The 20,931-nt window shown below is 43.5% G+C and overlaps 2 protein-coding genes across 3 annotated transcripts; both read left to right on the forward strand.

Annotated features, from left to right (window-relative positions):
• The first annotated feature begins 545 nt into the window (after positions 1-545).
• On the forward strand, positions 546-15,150 carry LOC115556920 (limbin). 2 transcript variants are annotated; one of them, XM_030374341.1, is made up of 24 exons: positions 546-564; positions 1,187-1,272; positions 1,392-1,464; positions 1,676-1,869; positions 2,198-2,254; positions 2,370-2,556; positions 2,918-3,018; positions 3,313-3,378; positions 3,614-3,748; positions 3,960-4,099; positions 4,409-4,733; positions 5,790-6,029; positions 6,363-6,538; positions 6,647-6,806; positions 6,945-7,124; positions 7,421-7,722; positions 7,900-8,092; positions 9,282-9,422; positions 10,122-10,349; positions 11,106-11,365; positions 11,473-11,560; positions 11,985-12,163; positions 14,255-14,347; positions 14,532-15,150. In XM_030374341.1, exons 4-24 carry the CDS (start codon positions 1,708-1,710, stop codon positions 14,926-14,928), a joined length of 3,810 nt encoding a protein of 1,269 aa, XP_030230201.1. In that variant the 5' UTR covers positions 546-564; positions 1,187-1,272; positions 1,392-1,464; positions 1,676-1,707; the 3' UTR covers positions 14,929-15,150. The 2 variants fall into 2 exon arrangements, with proteins under 2 accessions (XP_030230201.1, XP_030230200.1); XM_030374340.1 differs by lacking the exon at positions 546-564 and having other exon boundaries at positions 588-1,272.
• A 188-nt stretch (positions 15,151-15,338) lies between these two features.
• cytl1 (cytokine like 1) lies at positions 15,339-17,414 on the forward strand. Its single transcript, XM_030374349.1, has 4 exons — positions 15,339-16,043; positions 16,139-16,183; positions 16,722-16,868; positions 16,964-17,414. Exons 1-4 carry the CDS (start codon positions 15,897-15,899, stop codon positions 17,063-17,065), a joined length of 441 nt encoding a protein of 146 aa, XP_030230209.1. The 5' UTR covers positions 15,339-15,896; the 3' UTR covers positions 17,066-17,414.
• Positions 17,415-20,931: the final 3,517 nt, after the last annotated feature.

A 20,931-nucleotide genomic window follows, 5' to 3' on the forward strand; every position in this document is an offset into this window, starting at 1 on the left:
TGTTGCAACAGATAAGCCTACTTGAAAATGTATGTACGGCCTGGATGATGAGTAAATGCACACATTAAATCGCAGACACACAAGATAATACATTTATGCATGACCTGCAACATTACATTAGCAGCACCCTTGTGTCCACACAACTATTTAAACGTGTTTGGTCCATCTGAAGCCTTCCCTCCTCATTAGCAGTTAAATCCTGCATTTAAAGAAAAAAACTAGAAAACAACGCTGATAGCACACCACACACCTTCCAGAAGATGATGATGTACCATTTCCATTGCATAAATAACCTGAGGTGACAATGCTGGTAAAATTATAATTGTAATGTCCAGATATAGCCTACTTACATAAAATGGGTAGCTATTAACAATTTGTATGCATCAACATTAGTTGTCCATCAATCATAACGGTCCAGAGAAAACGGAACGACAGGGCTAATAAGGACAACACGGAACTCGGCTTTAATCGGCTACAATCGGCTATAATCCGCTATTTGGCAAATTTGAAGAGTTTTTAACAGAAGGGGACGCAGATAGTAGCGCACATGCGCATATAGAGCAAGTATGTATTTCGATTTTTATAATCTCTTGGTGGCGTAATGCAGTTGTTCGAATTGGATGCTTTAAACGCCATTTAAGTTTTGAGTATTGGGTATTGAGAGAGACAAAAGGGATGATACTTGTCTTTAAAGAAGCTAGACGTTTATTACAGCGGGGTCTGTGTGCGCATGTGCGTTGCCGGATATGTCCCTTTCGACTATCCCCCTGTCCCATTATTTTGGAAACTTATTTTGAAGTTGAATAGTTTTGCTGCTTTACTATTTGTTGCGTTAGTTTGTCCACAACAACGCTTTCGAAGTCTGCCACATAATCTATGGCGTTTTGGAAATAAAATGACGTTTTGGGTCGGGTTACTCTGAAAACGTGTGCTTCTTTGGGATTTTTTTTGCAATGTTTTCCAGGTTAATGAAACAATGTAGCCAACTAGTAGCTAGCGACTCTCAGTTGTGAGAGTTGCACATTGACACGAATGCGTCAGTTACACTTCAATGCGAAGGTGGTAACAATATACTTCGTATTTATTCTCAATCTGCAACTGTCGCTTTCCTTTCGACCCATCTCATGTTGTTTCTCAACAAATGAAACCGGGTATGGATTTATTTTACACTCCGCTACGTTGGAAGACACGGCTAGACAACAACACTGTGAGGGTGGTCAGGGTCTCTCACGCTCAGGGTGTTTCTTGTCCCCTTTCTCTGAAGAACAAGAGGTAGGCCTAAGTAACGAGTATTATACTCAGTCACATTTAGACCTAATACAGTTTATGATTTTCCTCAAAACCTAACAATCTCTGCCTATTTGTATGCCATTGTTTTTTTTATGGTTCAGGCTCTGGTCAGAGGAGTCCAACGTGATACCAATGAGGATTCATCGATTGCGGTGAATTTGCAAAAATGTGATGGTTCGTTGGTTTCCCCTTTAATTTATACGCCTGTTATTTATGTCTGTAGCATGGGGTGGTGTGTGGTTACACTGTAATTACAAAGTCTTACTGAGTACTAGTGCATGAGCATGCCAATACCCAATCATGATCATGAAATCTGTTGTTCAACAAGAAAGACCAAAAGCTTTGGAAACTAACTTCTAGGCCAACATGATTTATAACTTCACAGGAGATACTTCAAGGGGACTCATATACGAGGACATGGAACATTCTGGAGAAGAAGAACCCATTCCCTCAATGGCTTCTTCTGGGCCATGGGGACACTCGATTTACAGTTCATTAAGTTATATATCAAACACCATACTACACAGAGGACAGAGAAGTACCCTCACCAGACACAGCCTTGGCCCTACCTTGCCTCAGGTACAGTATTCACTTAATTTAGTCCTTAACTGCAATGTTATCTACTATTCAGTAGTTTATCCAAAGCAACCATGTTGCTCAAGGATGCTTATAGTATGCGGCAGGCCTTGGGGATCAAGCCCAGTACCTTTCAGTTGGGATTCCAACACTCAAATGTACCTTGCTTGCCCTATCTTTACAAAAATGGTCATGATACTGTACTGACCAATAGATTATTGGTATATTGAGTGTCGGATGCTGCCTTATTAAGTCTTCAAAATGATGTAGGCTATCAGATACTTCTTACGATTCTGTTTTCTAAAGTAACATGCCCGTATTCCCTCCCCAGGTTGAGAGTGTAATAAACCCATCAGCATTTGGAGTCAAATTTAGAAAATGTGCTCAGGTAAGCAATGCCTTTATTCAATGAAAATTGACCTAGCCTTTTTCAACTGACATACAGATTTATAATTGAATAGCTGACATGTTATTTAGCTTTTCTTCTATTTTTTCATGAGCAGGTTATACTCGGTACAGACCCCCCCCAGCTGGCGATCTACCTGCTGATCCACAACCTGGACCAAGTAGGAGCCGGGGACCTGTCCCAGGTGGCCATCCGGGACTCCATCTCTGGGATCATACCCCTGAAGTCTGAAGGAAAAGTGGTGGAAACAGACTTCCAGACCTTTGCCTTGGACTCACTGCCTGGTGGGTCTTGTGATTCTTGTGAGAGTTTTTTTTTTTAAATCTTTCTCGAAAAACTTGGAAGTAAATACCAATTATATTCTTCTGTGAGAAAAAGCCTTTTGTTGTTGGTCTTTTAACATCATTTTTCAGTCTTGGTTGGATAGTTTTGTTGTCTGCCTCCTGACTTTGAAACTCGCTCCCCCTGGCCCTGATTGTTCATTTTTTCATTTTGAGAAAAGGCTTTCAATGGGATTGAGGCAAGACGGATTGGCAAAGTGAAACAGACGTAAACTTGTGAGATCAGGATGGTCTCAAGAGTGCTTAATGAAATAGGCTAAAATACAATGCGCTACTTCTTAAATACAAATTATTTTTCTTTCAGCTGGATCCCAGCATTTTCTTAACTATACTGCAAAGATTAGAAATCCAAAGAGTGAAGTGCTGTACCTGCCTGCTTTTCTCAGCTTCTCTAATGCCTCTCAGGTAGACACGCACACACACACACACACACACACACACACACACACACACACACACACACACACACACACACACACACACACACACACACACACACACACACACACACACACACACACACACCATCTACTCTTACAATATCTTATAAATATGTTATATATAGTATGTTTGTTTAAATCAGGTGTAGATATTTTGATGGCTTAATTATGATCATTAAATGTTTATATTATTATTAGATTTGATATGTTAAGGTATTTCAAGTGTCACGTTATTTATTTCTCTTTTGAACTCCTACAGAATGATGTTCAAATGTTTGGACCACTAAGGACTAACTTAACCTTAAGAGTCAACAATACAGACAGGGTGAGTAGTACTGACTAGTTGGATCTCCTTCACTGTTTCCTTCATCTCTGGTTAACCAATGAATATTACAGCTGTATGGAAATCTAGCTACTGCTGGTATTTGCACATGCTGTTGGTGGCGCTAAAAAAATTATCAGTTTTTAAATGAAAAACAGGTGGCATTAAATTAAGCATTATTATTTTGTAACGTGTAGTGTTATCAGGAAATTGATTGGGCTGGTTGCTTTGTTTCTAGATTCAGCCCAGTCATGGACTTCCTTTAGCTGGATTTGTCTGTGGGTTCCTCTTGGCTCTGGTGATGCTGTCCCTGGGCTTCCTTGCCATGAACCTCATCTGTGCCCGGACCAGATTCAGTTTAATACATAAAAGGGTACAATTCAATCCCATTCGTATATCTTCTATTTACTAATATAACAATTAATTAACAATTACCAAATACTGCAGTCTAATCGGTTCTGTTGTTGTTGCTGTCGTTGTTGTTTTTGTGGTTTATTTGTGATGATAGACATTTACCACTATCACAATGTAATGAATTGAATAACCTATCATTGTAGTTAATAAAGGAAATTGGTTTGCTTTAGAAAAACAGGGATGAGTCAGACCCAGAGTATGCAGACTGGAGCATGAGTGAAACCCTGAAGGATGAAGCCGCATTTGAAGACAAGATGGTGGATATCATGGGTCTGGAAGACCCTCAGAATATGTATCAAGCTCTGGAGAGGTATCTAAATACTATTACATAAATAAGTTTCCGCTTATATATCCCAGCATCCATTAATGTAATTATAATTGTAATGTGATTCATGCCAAATCATTGTATTTTGTAATTCCTAAAAATAACTCATGACCGACCATGTAAATAACAATGGATGTTTGCAATTGCAATACATTCAAATAGCTTACATAGACACCACAGATCCCCGGAGTACATAAGGGGAATCAAACAAAATGCACGCCATATTCACCTCAGAAACACAAACGAATCACAGACATCCAACCACCACGCACCTTTTCTTTTTGCCCCTCATAGCCTGGAGATGTCGAGCCTGCTGCGCGCCACCACCCACCTGGAGTCCACCCGGGTCCAGGTGTACAAGGACCTGACGGTGTCCCTGCTGGGAGGCCTGGGCTCTCTGGGCGAGGCCAGCAGCCACACCCAGCAGAGGCTGCTCAACGTGCTCCACGGCCAGCTGCTGGGCATGGAGGGCCGGCTGAAGGAGGAGCAGCTGGCCCGCATGGCCACCCTGGCCGGCCAGTGCAACCAGGAGACCCGCGAGGAGATGGAGGCTGAGCACCGCAGGGAGGCAGCCGAGAAGGCCAGCGCTGAGCTGCTGTGTCAGCATGCAGACCCACAGGTACCCACCCGGGGGGGGGTTACAGGGATCATGCAAGGGTTTAACCTGGATTAAAGGGAGGCAACGGCAGTGGTTGACTTAAGATAGAAGTCGTTTGAAAAGTTTGAAAAGTTTAAGTGGTGGGATGAGGTTCATGCTTTATGCTGTTTTATATATGTATTTTGAGATACTCTACACCTTTTATTAAACATGATCAGTTAGAAATTGCATGTAGGAAAAGCTCTAGGTGAGTGGCCGTTCAGCCAAACATGACATGGTAATTCCTAGTCCAGTAAGAAAAGTTACCTTTCATCCACCATCTGGGTTTGATCATTAGTACAACCAAGGGGAACAACTAATAAATTCAGCTGGCTCGGTGAATCACTTCAGCAAAGACATGGCCAGGCTTTTACCATTTGAACATGCAATAACAATTTTCTATTTTGTTATTTAGCAGATGCTTTATCCAAGCTTACTTTGGAAACAACATTCAGATACATGCCATTCAAGGATTTGGCTGGTTTACTAAGACCCCAGGATTGTTATTGACATTGTCTATGTCAAGATGTCAATCAGCCATGATTTTTGTTAGTTGTTGAGCCATTGAAATTCATTATATTCCAAACGATTGTGAAGCTGCTCCCATGGTTGTATCTTTGTTTTCGTCAACACAAGCGCATATGAACTGCCCTGGCTAGATGGTTTTCACTTATTAGTGCCCACATACGAACAAATCCACATCTTTTGATTCTGTGTTCACAAGCCACTGTGCATTCTCAATTAGACTTGAGAGGCGTGTAGCTAAAACTCAAGAGTGCAGATGGTTGTTGCATTTGAGTTACTGTGATTGGTCTGAATTATGAGTTTAGAGCAAAGTTTCAACGAGTCGCAAGGGAAACTGTAGGAAGGGGTGTTTTCTTAACACCCTGCAACGCGGGCTTGTGGAAACGTATGGCTTTATTTGTTTGCGGGCCATATTGGAGCAAACCACATCTTTACTCAAGGATCCCTAAAGGGTTAGTCTGTGGAATCGAGCCTGCTGCTCACCATTCCCCTCTCCTGCGTCGTGACCTCCAGGAGGTCCTCCGCTGCAGTGTCCTGCTGGAGAAGCTGCACAAGCTGACCCAGGGGGGGCTCCAGCGAGCCCTGCTGGTCCGACACGAGGAGGCGTCGGCCAGGGTGCAGCGACGGCTCACCGAGTGGCGGCGGGTGGAGCTCCACAAGATCTTCTGTGAGGAGCTGGAGGAGGCCACGCGGATGGGCGAGCTGGAGAAGGGCACGGCCAAGAGCCTGCAGCACGACTACTTTGCCTGCCAGGTAATGGAAATGGTGCCGTGTCATCTGCTAAGGGCTACTAAGAATACGACTACAGCCTAGCCTGGAGCATTCCTATTCCTATGGAGCATTCCTATCAGATCTATTAAATAGACGTACAAGCTACATTTTTTTGTAAAATGTTTAGATTATTTGCTGTATATTTCTAATGTACCACCCTTTAAATACCAGAACTATTTGCAGTAAATGAAACAAAAGACCCGGAGCAACATTTCACAGCAGTACTGAAAGCAAGTCTTCCACCATATGGTAAAAATATGAAGGAAAGTAAAAATATCTAACTTATTTGTCGTTATCTGAATTTCCACAACCCAGGACCGACTGGAGGAAGTGCTGGACGTGGTGGTGGCCAACCAGCGCTACATGCTGGCAGAGCGTCACGCTCAGAGGAGGTTCCTGGTCCACAGCCTCCACAGCCTCAAGAGCCTCATCTCGGACACCTTCTCCAGTACCTCCAGCAACCTGGGCGGCTGGTTCAACCAAATCAGGAGGTACCAGGCTTCCCACTTTTCAACCTTTCAAAGCGCCTTTCAGTCAGTTCAGAGCAGAACGAGGCCATGGAAGAGCCGGCCTGACCGACCGGTTGTGTTTTCCATCAGAGGGAGCACTCTGCCTGCAGAGCAGCTGGCCCAGCTGCAGGACAAGGCCCAGCAGGAGCTGCTCATGGTCAGACAGAGGCTGGAAGACAAGCTGAACCAAGAGAGGAGAGCCATGCACTCTGTGCTGATCAAGAAGAGGAGGGAGCTCATCTCCGATATGGTGAGGAGACCGCCTTGAGACTCTACGCCCTGTGCATGTCGAATCCGTTATGTTGGCTCTAAAAACATTAAGAGGAGCACTCTGCACTTACTCACAGCCAACTACGTGGGCTTAATCCAACCCATTTCTCGTCCCCAGTGGCAGATCCACAACCAGAGGCGGCGTGAGCTGTCAGACATGTCCAAGGACGGTCTGGTGGGGAGGGCTGAGGTGGCCCAGCACATGCTCTGCTGGCAGAACCTGCTGACCGCCCAAAGCCTGGAGCTGGCCGACCTCATCAACAGCCTGGATGAGGAGGCCGCCGCTGAAATACGCAAGGTGGCGCTAAGATGTGCACCGCACACACAAACACACGAGGGACGGGAACCCGCAGGGACCTCACGATTGTGCAGAATCACGTTTCGATTCTGTGAAGGTTGCGATCCATTCGTCCGTTTCTGTGGGCGTTTTGATCTTTTGTGTGGTTTAACGTCGGGTTTGGGTTCTTCAGGTCTGTCAGTCACTGCCATTGTCTTTCATATGAATGTGTCTGACCATAGCAAAACATAGCCGATGCGAATCAAATAGAGGCAAATACACTATTGCGATCTTCTGACCACCTGCCGCTCCAACAGGTGACCATGCGTGTGATCCAGAGCTCCATGGCGGAGGTGAAGGCCATCCAGCCGTCCGTGGTCCAGGCCCTGCTCAACATCTTGCCCCCGGGGGCCCCGAGCGCCTCCCTGCTCCAGAGGGACCCGGAGCTGGGCGCGGGGCAGGAGGCCAGCGCCCTCCACCAGGCCCAGGAGAAGCTGCACCAGGAGGGCCAGGCGGCGGTGCGCACCCTGCGCTGCACCCGGGAGGCCCTGCAGGAGGCCATGGAGCGGGAGCTCCGAGAGCAGAAGGAGAGCCGTGCCCGCAGCCGCGCCTTCTTCAGGTCCCTCACCCCACCCCTCGTCATGAAACAACGATCATACTGATGATGGTTTATGTATAGTTAAACATTTTGATAGCTTTTCAAACCTCTGCTGTTCATCTATTTTATTGCCCATATTTTTCTTCATCCTTTTTTTATCATCTTTTCTGTTACTGAGTCTCTTTCTTCCCCTCCCAGGTGTCTGTGCTCGTGCCAGCTGACGCTGTCGGAGGACGACACGCTGAAGATGAAGCTGGAGTTCCACAAGTGTCTGTCGGTGATGGACCGGTGCCTGGTGCTGCCCCACGCCGGCCTCAGAGCCAAGCTCCACGCCGCCCTGGCCGCCTGGAGGAAGGAGGCGGAACTGCAGGCAGAGAACATGCATTCAGAGGTGGGTAGTTACTCGATTTTGATTGATTTTAGAAAGGACTGTCAAGTTCCGGTCAGTTGGTGCACTTGTTTGTCATTGGTCGGACAATCGCTGGACTTAATAATATTCGAGGCGCCATTGATAGTAATAGAATATAAGTTGGTCAAAAAACCCTGTTTCTCACAACTTTGAGCTTGCCCAACTTAACAATGGCCGATAGTCAACTAGCTCAATATTTACTCTGCTACAAATTAATTTATTACATGTCAAATAAGTCGTTGTTGTGGCGGCTCAAGGACGACCAAAAGTGTGTTGGCATTCAAATATTCATGTTGTCTGCCATGCTCCGTTAACTTTCGTGTTTAACGTCTGATAGGCTTTGAGTATGAACCTATCAGACTCGGCACGCATCGCAGCGTCATCCATTGGAACCCATTATATAAAATTCAGAACAAAACCTAAAATCGAATCTCCGACGTCTGGTGGTAGGAAGTGTGACCCACTCTACAGTGAAACTCTCAGTCAGACTCGGACCATGAGTGGATCTGAAACCCACTGACTTCCTCTAAACAGCACTCAAGTGATATTTTGACCAGGTAGAGTAGAGAGCACTCTGGCCGATTCAATTAATCTAGAGATAACATGCAGACATTACCTAGGGAGAGGGGGAGAGGGGGGGGGGGGGGGGAATAGTGTTTCCGAGAAGGAGAGGGAGAGACAGAGCGAGCTGCGCTCTGTCTCTCCGGGTGATGGGACCGGGTGATGCACATGGCCGCCATCCACTACCATTAGGCAGAGAAGAGGACCAGGATCTTCCTTGGTTGACTACAGCCCTAGATTGGAAAAGATGCATGTTATGGAGCTCTGTCCTTAACTGTATCCCTCATGTATTGCTTTACATTGTAAGTCTTGCTTGACTTAATGTATGTGGATGTACGACCGCCTCAGGCGATTCCTAAACCACTTCAAACCAACCGCAATCGGCCATAATAGCAGGGACAGATTCTTAACTTATGACGCGTTCAAAAAGCAATAACCACCAGTTTAGTAGGCCTGCATGATACCGCACATCTGTAATGAGGCTGTTGGTGAGCATTGTTATGCGCAAGTAATAATGGCTTCTACAAATTGGCTGTATCACATAACAAGCCAACGTGCTGCGCAGTGAGCCGTTTCCACGACCACTTCAAAGACATCATGTCTTTGGCAGAGTAAGCCTCGGACCAAGGGGAAGGCGGCCCAACACAAAGCAGACCCAGGGGCCGCACTGCTGCTCCACCAGAGGAGGCTGGAGGAGAGGGTCCAAGTGTTCCAGAAGGAGAAGGGAATGCAGGGCCGAGTCATGGACAAGGTACGTCAGAGAGACGGACGCGTCTCCACTGTGACCCTGCTGAGTAATAAATAAAGATAGTTTTGTGCAGCCAAGGAGAATGTCATGACTTATTGTGTTACGCGTGAGTCTCACAAATCCAACTTTAGATGAATATCCAAAGATAGATTTGGGTCTGAAGTCTAAGGGAAGACTAACTCAAATCTGGGGGAACAGAGCATTTATCGCTTAATAATTATATCTATGTCACATATGTGCCATATTTCATACTAGGGCTGGGTATTGCCAGGTACCTCACAATTCAATTCAATTCGATTCTTTAGGTCTTGATTCGATTTGATATTGATTCGATTTGATTTGATATTGATCCAATTGCTTCGATATCGATTCAATAATACGTGCAGATGACAAAAATACCTAAATATTATTTAGAATTAACCATTTCAAAATGAATTAACCATTTTATTGTGCTTTAACTAGCAAAAAGGCAATACACCATTGTTCCTGAGCTAAACTTGCAGCATAAAAGTTGGGCATACTCGCTTCTAGATTACAATGACTGAGTATGCTTCTTTTTAGGGAAATAATCGATTTCAAAAGGATTCTGAATCGAAATGGAATCGAGAACAAATGAATTGCAGTGCATTGATGAATCCATATTTTTACCCAGCCCTATTTCATACAAAACCATGAAGACGCTCTCCTCCTTCATCCCACCAGGTCCGAGAGGAGACGGAGAGGGAGAGACGGAGCGAGCTGCGGTCTCAGGCAGGCAACCTGGCGAGGCAGATGGCCGCCATCCACTACCACAAGGCGGAGAAGAGGACCAGGGTGCTGGAGACGTCCAGGGCCATGCTCACCCTGCAGAGCCAGCTCACCCGCCAGCTCAGGGGGAGACGCGGACTGGAGCAAGGCGAGATGGCCCAGAGCATACACCACCACTGCTCGGTGGGACATGGTTTCTTATTCCTTTTTGCGGCGGACTGATTGTGTTACAGCCCTCTCACCTCAGACACGATACCACTGAACGAGGCGGCAAGCAAGGCGAAAAATCAAACGTGGCTAATTTGAGGTTGTAGTGAAATGGATAGACGTAGTGGTAGGAATGGTTTTTCGCGCCAGGGGAAAATTGTCTGTGAAGCTGTTTCTTGCAAAACACCGTTTGGTCGGTTCGATGTTTTGTTTTGTTGTTTTTTAAACAGTCTTGGGAATACAATGCCTAACTAAATTGTGCCTGATGTAACAGGAACTGTAGAAGCTTAGCAATTTTTTTTATTTATTATAAAGCCCTTCATTATAAATGGTCTCCCATTACAACAACCACTGACTCTCAAGCCCTCATAGGGAAAGGCGAAAAGCCAAGTGGGGGAAAGGTAGAAAAAATACAAGGCTGCATAGGATAGATTTTCTTTTCTTCGACAGATGACAGTGCAGTACATAGCCAAATAGCTTGCGCTATTGAAATACTAAATCAGAGCTGCCGAGTTATACGTCTGCTGGTGCATTACAAGCCTACCTTTGTGCTTTAAGCCTGTTTGTATTTACAGATGGACTTGTTTTTTCCAACTTGTTAATATATTTAATATATTTGTTGCGTTATTTATCCATGGTTGCAAAGTGACTAACAATCATCAAGATCGTTGGAGGAAAAAGAAGAATTACATCAGAAGATATGAATCTTGATTTAGTCTACTGTCACCACAGAGTCTGGAGGAGGCGGAGAAGCTGCTCCAGGAGGAGAGGGCTGGGCTGGGCTGCTTGGAAAGCGCCCAGCCTGGAGACAGGCCCGCCAGAATCCCAGAGGACTCCCAGGGAGAAGAAGACGAGGACGATGAGGTGGAGGAGGAGGAGGATGAGAGTGACAGGAAGAGGCTGTTTGAGGTCCGGCGAGACTTCCGGATGTCCATCATCCTCCAGGAGGCGCTGTGCAAGTGCGACAGCGTCTTCGCCACGCTGACCGAGAGGTAGGTTCTCGTTAGCCTCAGAAGTGTCCGTCTGGGGTGTGATGTCCTCGGCGTGGTGGAAGGCCGCAGTGTCTTATCATCTGTCCGTCCTGTCTCCTCCTATCCAGGCTGCAGGAGGCGAGCGCCAGGGGCCAGGTCATGGAGGATTTGAAGGAGCAGCTGGAGCTCAAGAGATTATACGCACAATGTGACCAGGTTACGACTGCCCACCTTTAAACCCACACACATATTCACAGCCACACCCCATCATCCTTACTCTGGTGAAAACAGTAACAGTCATAAGCATTCTTTTTTTAATCTTGTTATGGAAAGAAAAGTATCTTATACAGTCCACAGTGACCCAAGACCATATCATGACATGAATAACAGGGTCTCTCTCGACAACATGAGATTAGTTTGAGTGAGTTATATTACATTTAGTCCTTTAGCAGATGTCTTTTTTGACCCAAAGCGACTTAAGACTGATTCCATTCGGATCAACTCGGGGTACGGTGTCCTCCTGTAGTTAGACATGCTGACATCGGGGACGGAACACAGAGACGATCCAACACCCACACCCTCTTCGACTCCCCCCGCTCCGCCGAGGTCTCATGACTTCCCTCCCGACTCCCCTCCCCAGGAGCTGGAGTTTGCGTCTCGGCTGGTCAAGCAGAGCCAAGTGTCCACGGAGGTGCTGCTGGAGGCCCTGCGTCTGCTGCTGCCGACGCTGCCCGAGTCTGAGCTGCTCTCTGTGGTCGACGCCCTGTGCCGCCCCAAACACAGCCTGCCCTCGGCCTCCATGGAGCAGGCCCGCCCAGGGTACGCCTCCGTGTTAACAGTCCTTGTCAAAGAGCCAGTGAACCCAAAACCATTCAATTTAAACGTGGTCATGTTTGTTATACGATCGTCAACAAAGTTATCGATGCCATTTCGTCCCTGGAATAAAATTGAGACGGTAATTGAGAGAAAACAGGAGCAAAATCCTAGTTTTGGGCCAATCCCTGCAAAACGAGTTTTCCACTAGAGTTATTTTTGTGACTTCACACTGCCTCTTAGTATACCCGATGTCAGATTTGAGTTGTTCAGAGAGAGAGAGACGAAAAAAAGCGTAATAGAGCAAGATCTTTAAACAAAACAACCCAAAATAAAACGGCCCCACCTTCTCTGCCCCCTCCCTCCCTATACTACTCCAACTCAGTGCAGTCAAACAGAGCAGATATTCCCAGAACACATTTCACTCACTAATAGCTGAAATAATGCAGCAACAGAATTTCGCATCTTCTTCCAAGTTGAAAAATTGTTCAACTGCCAAGATTAGATTTGATGGTCAAATAGCAACCAGGTGAATCATTTGGTTCCCTGTCAAGGTATTGACAGGGATAGGTATATTTATTGCTATGCACTATTATCACATTGTGAGGATGGCCGTGCGTGTCCCAAACTCTTATTTGCACATCAGTAGTGTTGTCTTGCACAACTGCCCCGGCTCACAGGTTTATCACTGTGGTGTGACCGTGTTTTGCGGACATAGTACGTTATAATGCACTCTTCTGAAACATCCTGGCATTCCAAGCCTAACAACAAAGAGGCATTTTGCAACTTTGAACATATGTTTGACAACTTCGGTCAGCAAAAGAGAACGACAAATAAGAACTATACATAGTTGGGATTGGGGTCCTCTTTCACAGCAATCCCACCAGTATGAATTTCTTTTGAATATAAAATAGGAAAGTGTGCAATATTGCCTTAAAAGATAACTTTGACAGTTTGTTATTACAATGGTTGATCTTAGATGTGCCTAGGACACCTAAGAATCTGATTGTTTTCACAAACTGTGCCATGTTTTCTTTCTGGGAAATATACTTCCCAGATTTTAAATCTAAAACATTCAACTGGTCTTCCTTTGAGAAAATCCCCAGGGTCTTGAGAAAAGCACCTGGGAATTTCCACATCAGATATTTGAGAAAGAAAACAATGTTTAAAAATAGAGGTATTGAAGGCATATGTTTACTACAACAATGTCCTGCCCAGGTGATCTTGCTGGACAGTGTCACCTCAGCAATCTGTTAACTCAATCGGATATTTGCTTCCCACAACTGTCCCTTCCCCAACCACAAAGTATTTCACACATGTTGGTCCCGTTTTCATCTCTCCGCTCCTGACTTCTTGGCCGGGCCTGTGGAACACTTCCCGTCACAGCCTGGCCTGCACTCTGAATGACGCTGTGGATGAATAATGCACGACAGAGTTGGGCCCCACCGAACAGAACTGTCCAGCCAAAAAAACAACAAAACAAATAACCTCACCTAATTGGAAAAATAAGCCAGTTCTGTGGGCATGTGGCTCATTGATTCTGTTCTACTTGGTCTCATAGAGTATGGACCTCAAATAGAGACAGAAGTCTTGAGACTCTTTTGACTCAGCCGGTGATTAAATTGACATTACTCTTGTAATATATTTTTTTTTATCGATGTGCAGGGATATGCTTTTTCCTGAATAGGATTCTATGCAGTTGTTGGATAAAATAACAAAAAAGAATGCCAGATGGATTCCAAATCAGTAACAGCTGTGATGTGGAAATTTTACCCAAATATATCATTCATCTTTATCATAAAATGTAAACTAGCCAATCATCAACCAACAGCTATTAATTTATTCTTCACAGATCGAAGATAAGCTTTAAATATATTGTTCTAAACTCTTTAAATAGGTTTTTGTAGTTATCTAAAGCCTCTGAATGATTATTATGAGTGTATTTTTGTTCACTCACACGCAACATGTTTTGTTTGGAGCTTTTTTGGGTTTCATTGTGTTTCAAAGATCCAGTCAGCGTTTCGACACTGACATTCTAGCATCTTTTTAGGTTTTCACATACACTTACCAGATTGACTCATTCCTAATTCCTTCCAGGTCTCCCAGGGAACCAGACCGAAGTCTTCTGGTTAAATTAAGGGAAGCTATGAGGTGTGCTGAGGGGACAAATCTCCATCTGGTCGGAGGCCGGTAGGTGCAAATTACAAACATCTTCTGAGTATCTCCTATTTATTTCAAACTCTTTTAACCTTCCATGATAAGCATTTATTCACTCAATGTACTTTGGATTAAGGTGGCCACAAAGTGAAATATAAACTTACATTTTTCAATATTTATACAAACGCAATAATCCTTTCTCATTACGTTTCCCTAGACTTCAAGTAAAAAGGCAAGAAATCTGGGAAAAACTGTTCAATCCCCCGGCACAACCCAGAGCCTCTAAACACCTTCCACCAATGCTGGTGGAGGAGAACCGCCCGGAGGTGGCTGCTCTGGACCAATCGTCTGTGGCTGAAAACACACCGTCACAGCAGCCTCCACTTTCTACACAAGCAGCAGGCCCACAGTCTGAAGCCCCGTGTAGCTCCCCTCCTCCACCCATCAACGCCACCCACGGCCCCCCCAGTCCCACCCCCTCCACCGGGGAAAGGCTGTTTGTGTTTCGTGCTCCACCCGAGTCATATGACGCCGTGGATTTTCCCAGAAGAAAGAAGAAGAGGAATTTCCTAAACCTGAAGAAGGGCTCTGTGGCTCCTACCGTCCAACCCTGAGACAGATATGTCACCACATGTCAGGTGTTTACGATTCAATGACTTAATGCCCTCATGCCCTGATGACATTCATGCGGTTTTGAAAATACTTTTTGTTTTTACTTAAAATGTATATTTTATATTATATATAAATATTAAATTGTTATTAAGTTGTATTGTCCGGTTATAAGGCAGCTGTTTCATTAATTAAACCACACAAGCATGGCTGCAAGGTCCACGAAAGATTAGAAGTGAGTTTACTTGTGTTGGGTATGAGCAATTCATAATTTGGCAAAACGCGGTGACTAATCACCCCACAGTTATTTTGAAATAAAAAAAACAGTTTCCAGCTATTTTAATTCATAAATGATTAGTAAAAATTATAACAGTTTGCTGATCTGATAACAGAAGCCAAATTCAAACAAATAAAATAAATCGTTGCATAATGCATTTGCAAAGAACAGAAAGGGATATGGAATTCCACATTCGGTAGGCAATTCTTCAAGAACAGTTGGCCCTATTAACGGCATGGAGGCACAGAGAGGACGTCCTATTTTCACGCCCAATGCGTGAGAGTTGGCAGCTCTTAACTACACTTGCATTTATGTACAAAACGATTGCTGTTCGTGAACTTGCTCATCCTCTTGTTTAAATCCAGTGACCGACAACTATAGTCCACAAAGTCGTAAGGAACTTGGTCGCCATCGCCTCCCATCTTTGGAATAGTCCCCTGAATTATATCAAGAAGGAGAATGTGTATGTAGCCAGGCTCTTTCAAACTGTCAAATAAGAACAAAAGATTTTGCAATGCTCAGTCCATGGTAAGGTGACTTCAAAAATGCCAAACTGTTTTGCTCAACAGTCTCGACGTCAGTGTAGCCTACCCCCACCCCCATCACTCTGTCTTAAAAACGCCACAGAACAACCAGCTCCACATACTTTCAGGGCTCCCAGACCCCAGTAACATTTCGTCTGGACAGAGCAACACAATGAAGCTTGGACTTGCCACCGTGGTGTGTTTCCTCAGCTGTGTGTGGTGGTCTGATGGTGCGCCACCAACCTGCTATTCCAGAGCGCTGGGTTTGGGCAAAGAAACCATGTCTTTGCTGAATAAGATCCATACCTATCATCGCACGGTAAGACGATTCATTTTGGCCTCCTCGAACTACACAGCTGGCTGTCTTCGTGTCGTAAACCCATCTTTCATCGCAATCCCTGTGTTTGATTTCAGAAAGCCTGTGCGGAAGTTTTGCCAACGATCTTCATTGATATTCACGTGAGTTGTGTGTTACACCTTGACGTGACGTGATGGAATCGGTCCAGTTCGGACCAGATTAATGGTTCATAACATTACTGGTAATCGTGTAGCTGAAAATTAGTTACTGAATTTCTGCGAAAAGAAAACTAATAGGCCTAACACTACCACAAAATATGTATATATATCCTCGACTTTTTACTTAAATCAACTTGTTTATCAAAGTGCCTTCTCTGTTGTAGGCTACCCAACAAGGGGGATTTAAGTCCCCTTCGAAGCTATCCTTTTACTAAAATGAAGTGAGCCATTTTTTTTAGGCTTAATCCAAACTGTTAGGTGGATGATCGTTTGAAAGAAAACCGTGTCTGGGAGGATTGGTATTAAGAATTAACCCACAAACTAACGATCCCCATTGCACGTGTAGCTACATCTTACTTGGGGCTGCCCCTCCCCTAAAGGTTAAATCATATAATCGCCCCTGCTACACAATGGTCAATACATTGTTGTTAGTTATTCTGTATATAGAATACATACATCAGTTGTTTCCCTATCACTCCAGAATGCCTGCATCACAGCAAAGCTCCGGGATATCCTCTATGTGGTGTTAAACCACCCAGATCAGCAATGCAAAGAGCGCCCCCGGATCGTCCTTCTCAAACGCAAACTGGAGAACCTGTACTCCATCATCAGCAGGATTTGTTATCGGGTAAGATAACCTTATTGATCACCTTACCTTATATTGGACAATGGTCTACTTTGTAAGTGGACTTCATCCACAATTTCTCCACTGTCCATTTGCAGGACCTGGTGTTTTTCTCGGATGACTGCGAGGCCATAGATACTGGACACATCACACAAAGCTACGGGGAGGACCGGCTGCAGCTCCTGGTGGAAGAGCGCTGAGCAGCCCCCTCATGGAGAATGCATTGGGCCTGCACATATTCTGTCAACATGTAGCCTAGTGTCACAACACACATTTTACCCTCTTGGAGGTGTTGAAGCTGGGACAAAGGGACCGATAGTCTGGTAGAGTCCTCCTGCTTTTATCTGTGCTTTCATACACCTACAGCATTGCACCATAGTGGGGCATAGGCTCCACTTTTTGAAAAGTCACATACCCTGCTTGATTTGTAACAACGTGATACCAAGTAACTTGTTAAGGATAGATTGTTTACAATATACAATGTAATGTACTATGGGTACAAGATATGAAATGTATTTGTTTTGTAAATAAAAAAAAATGCAAAGATTACAGTGAGCAAGTGGGTTGCTTCTTTCCAGAGGGACGTTTTTAAAAAGTAGCAGTCAATCCATCGCTTTACTGTTGGGTATAAGATCAGATAAAGAGAGAGAGAGCGAGAGACAAACATATAAAAGTTCAATTCAAACATAAACACAAACTGAGAGTAAAGTCTTCTTTAACACTACATTGTTACCCTCTAAAATGCTTGACAGTTCCCATCATAGTTACCCCATAATGGGTGTTCTTGCATATTTCCTCATTGATGGACTGACCCTTTGATCAGCCCAACTTGGTAAGCCGAAACACACCATGCTCACAAACCTTTCCTTAAGGTTTATTATTTCAAGCTTTTCAACGGAATGACTGGCATTCAGCTAATTTCCTGTGGAAAGTTCTGCTCTCCTTGATGGAATGTAACATGCTATACCATGGGTTTCCCACCTTACCAATAACACAAGCCCCATTAGGTAGGGGGTAAGACTGGGATCCGAGAGTCCTGATGCTATTGCAGACCTTCTGGTGAGAGACACCATGGAGCCCACAGGAAGCCAATATCTACAAGAGGCACGCCTTGTAGATATTGTAGTAACGCCTTGTTACCTGTTTGGTTACAGTTACTCTACCAAAAAGAAGCCAATCCTGTAAGTGGAGCAATGTTTCAGAGGGGGATATTAATAACTGTATTTCTACAGTTGTCAGTCTACACAATGTTGATTAAAAACCTTTACAGACACTTTTAAAGTTACTTGTTTCAAGTGCTGGCCGAGTTGTGTTCACTGTTCAACTACGCGTTTACAGATCCCGGCCTCCAGTTAAATGATTAGTACTAATAAATATGCATGGAAAGAAAGTGAAGATTTTAGCTAAAGTCAGTCAGATACTAGATTATTAACCTATACTGGGATACAATCTCAGAAGGTTCAGATTATCAAGTGATAGTAAAATTTGCAATAACATGCACGGATTGGTTAATTGAACACAAGATTTAGTTTACTGCTTAATAGAAGAAACATTGGGACAAGGACCTTACACACACACACACACACACACACACACACACACACACACACACACACACACACACACACACACACACACACACACACACACACACAAACCACATTTATGAAATAATATTGAGACTTTTGTTTTTGTTGGTCAAATGCACTGATTCAGTTCATTTGATTCAGTTCAGTTCATCATTGACTTGACTGGCTCTCTCCTTCCTATGATAGGCTATACGCCTAACCAGCATTGTGTATGTCTACAGTACGTAATGCCTTAGTCGGCGACACGCGTCAAAACAATTTGGTTGGCTTTTCACAGATTATGTTACAGTAATTCAGTTAGCTAATAAATAGATACTAAGATTGCTGCAACTAGAGTAATTGATTTGGGAGGTTGATGACCGGGTTAGTTATGGTTTGACTGATGTTATCTAAATACATTATATTGAGACTGTAAATCGTAGCAGCACCAGAGCACTAAGACGGAGGCTGGTAAAAGAAAAGGGGTTGCAACACTTTGGAAAATACTTTGCTGTCCCTCCGATGACATCTGCTGGCATAAAAGAGAAACTACAGCGAGGATCAATCGTACATCCATCGACCTGAGCAGGTGGGAACAATCATTTGCAATTCTAAATAGTTTCATTATTACACATTTAGTAATTTAATAATCAATTAATAAAAACGATGCAAAGTCTTTACCAAACTCGGTTAAAGTTTTCTCACCTGATTGTAAAGATATTGAGAAGGAGGACATTTTATGTTTTGATTTATTTGTGTCCATTAGGGTTCTAATTATGCAAATCATCATAATGCAGTACATCGCCGTAATAAACTGAAAATTTAAATAAAAGAGATGTCAGGAACAGTTGACAACAAATTAAGCTATGAAATCGTAATTATTGGGCTTTGGTTTGAAGTATAGCCTAACTGAAAATGATTGACAGAACCGCGTTTCCCTGACAATGTTGAGAGACCTCTCTAAAATCAAAACATCCTTCAACAGGTCGACAGCGATACCTCCGGCCTCTGGTGGAACTTCATGACTCTAATGTTAAAGGACCGTTTTTCCCCCAATCGTAACGGCGATGAGGATTCATTATAATATTTGTGGTATAATTTGACGGAGTAAGAAATTCACAATAGGTCTCAGGGTGGTTCAAATGTTGCCCTTCAAAGGGGCAATAGCCCGCTAATTTCACTTCATGACTAAAGGCCTATACGTCGATTAAACTATAGGACTAATTTAATTAGGCAAGCGTAAATGTTACGCTGAAAGGTTAAATCCCCGTAGGCCTATCTTATCTTGCCAAAAGCTTTTTTGATATGGCCTACAATTGTGATAGATCCTAGTAGGCGTACATAGGCCTACTTTGATCAATTATTTTCTAGCAGATTGTTCTGTGCCCTTCAAAACAAACAGCCTACTTCTACTAGTCTACTACTGCCAAATACTCTACTATAAGTAGGCCTACTACAGCTAATACTACTAATAATATTAATAATATTATTATTATTGTTAATAATAATAATAACCCCATGAGAATTAAAGGCCTTATAATAATAATAATAAATATATAAATACAAGCTTTAATATTGAAGTAACAGCTAGTGTCAATGTAAAAAATACTATTAGGCCTATTATTGATGTTGTTCTTGTTGTATTCATTTTACAGGATAAATAAAACATAGCTTGACTTGCATACGGTACATTCATAGGCCTATATAAAATATGATGTCCAGTATTGCTCTGTTTAGGCCTAAAGGACATTATATCATGTTGAAAACTTTTATTTTGATTAGTGTTATAATCATAACCTGATGAATAAGAAATGTTTGGTCCTTAGCCAATTTAATATTTGATTTGAATTATGTTAGATATCTTAAATATATTTCAATAAAAAAACGTTAAGTTAAAAAGTTCCGTATCCTAAATGTTAAAGTTAGTTTGGTTAAAGGGCCTTAAAACTATGCAACACACTTTCACCGGGAGAGGGCAGTGTTGGATTTGGAGGGGAAAAAAGACTTCATAGACCTTGGAATGATGTGACCGCTGTTATTTCGGAGCTGGCGTGAAGAAGGGACACAGAGTTGTAATTTGGTTTAAGAAATCCAAAGTGGCATGTGGACATCTAGGCTATTCATCTATTTTACTTTTTAGCACAGCACAAACATTCAGTAGTCTTTTTCAATGATTAGCCTTTTCTTTCGATCTGCAGTTATTTAACTAGGCCTACTATCAATCGGACTATGTAGGCCTATATCATTATAATAGCCTACATATGAATTGTGTATTCGGTAAAAAGGTGAAATGGTCTATCATATCTGACTTCTATCAGATTAACTGAATTAGTAGTCCGCTGAGGCCTGGAAAAACGACCAGATTAATTGTTTAGACCTAGACCTAAATCCTTCTCTATAACGCATCATAAAGATCGGATCAACTTTTGTTAAAAATACAATCCATCACCACCTGCCCCCAGAGCCTAGGACTGGCCGTGGTTACACCAATAACACGT

Source organism: Gadus morhua, chromosome 13 (genome assembly GCF_902167405.1).
Source record: "Gadus morhua chromosome 13, gadMor3.0, whole genome shotgun sequence".
Taxonomy (NCBI): Eukaryota; Metazoa; Chordata; class Actinopteri; order Gadiformes; family Gadidae; genus Gadus; species Gadus morhua.

Bases quoted from the DNA above. Each gene is read 5' to 3' on its own strand.
- LOC115556920 (XM_030374340.1), top strand. From the start codon at position 1,033: ATGCGTCAGTTACACTTCAATGCGAAGGTGGTAACAATATACTTCGTA. The intron at 3,749-3,959 runs GTACAATTCAAT...GGTTTGCTTTAG, and splicing joins TCAGTTTAATACATAAAAGG to AAAAACAGGGATGAGTCAGA. The intron at 6,807-6,944 runs GTGAGGAGACCG...TCTCGTCCCCAG, and splicing joins GGGAGCTCATCTCCGATATG to TGGCAGATCCACAACCAGAG.
- cytl1 (XM_030374349.1), top strand. From the start codon at position 15,897: ATGAAGCTTGGACTTGCCACCGTGGTGTGTTTCCTCAGCTGTGTGTGG. The intron at 16,044-16,138 runs GTAAGACGATTC...GTTTGATTTCAG, and splicing joins TCCATACCTATCATCGCACG to AAAGCCTGTGCGGAAGTTTT. The intron at 16,869-16,963 runs GTAAGATAACCT...GTCCATTTGCAG, and splicing joins TCAGCAGGATTTGTTATCGG to GACCTGGTGTTTTTCTCGGA.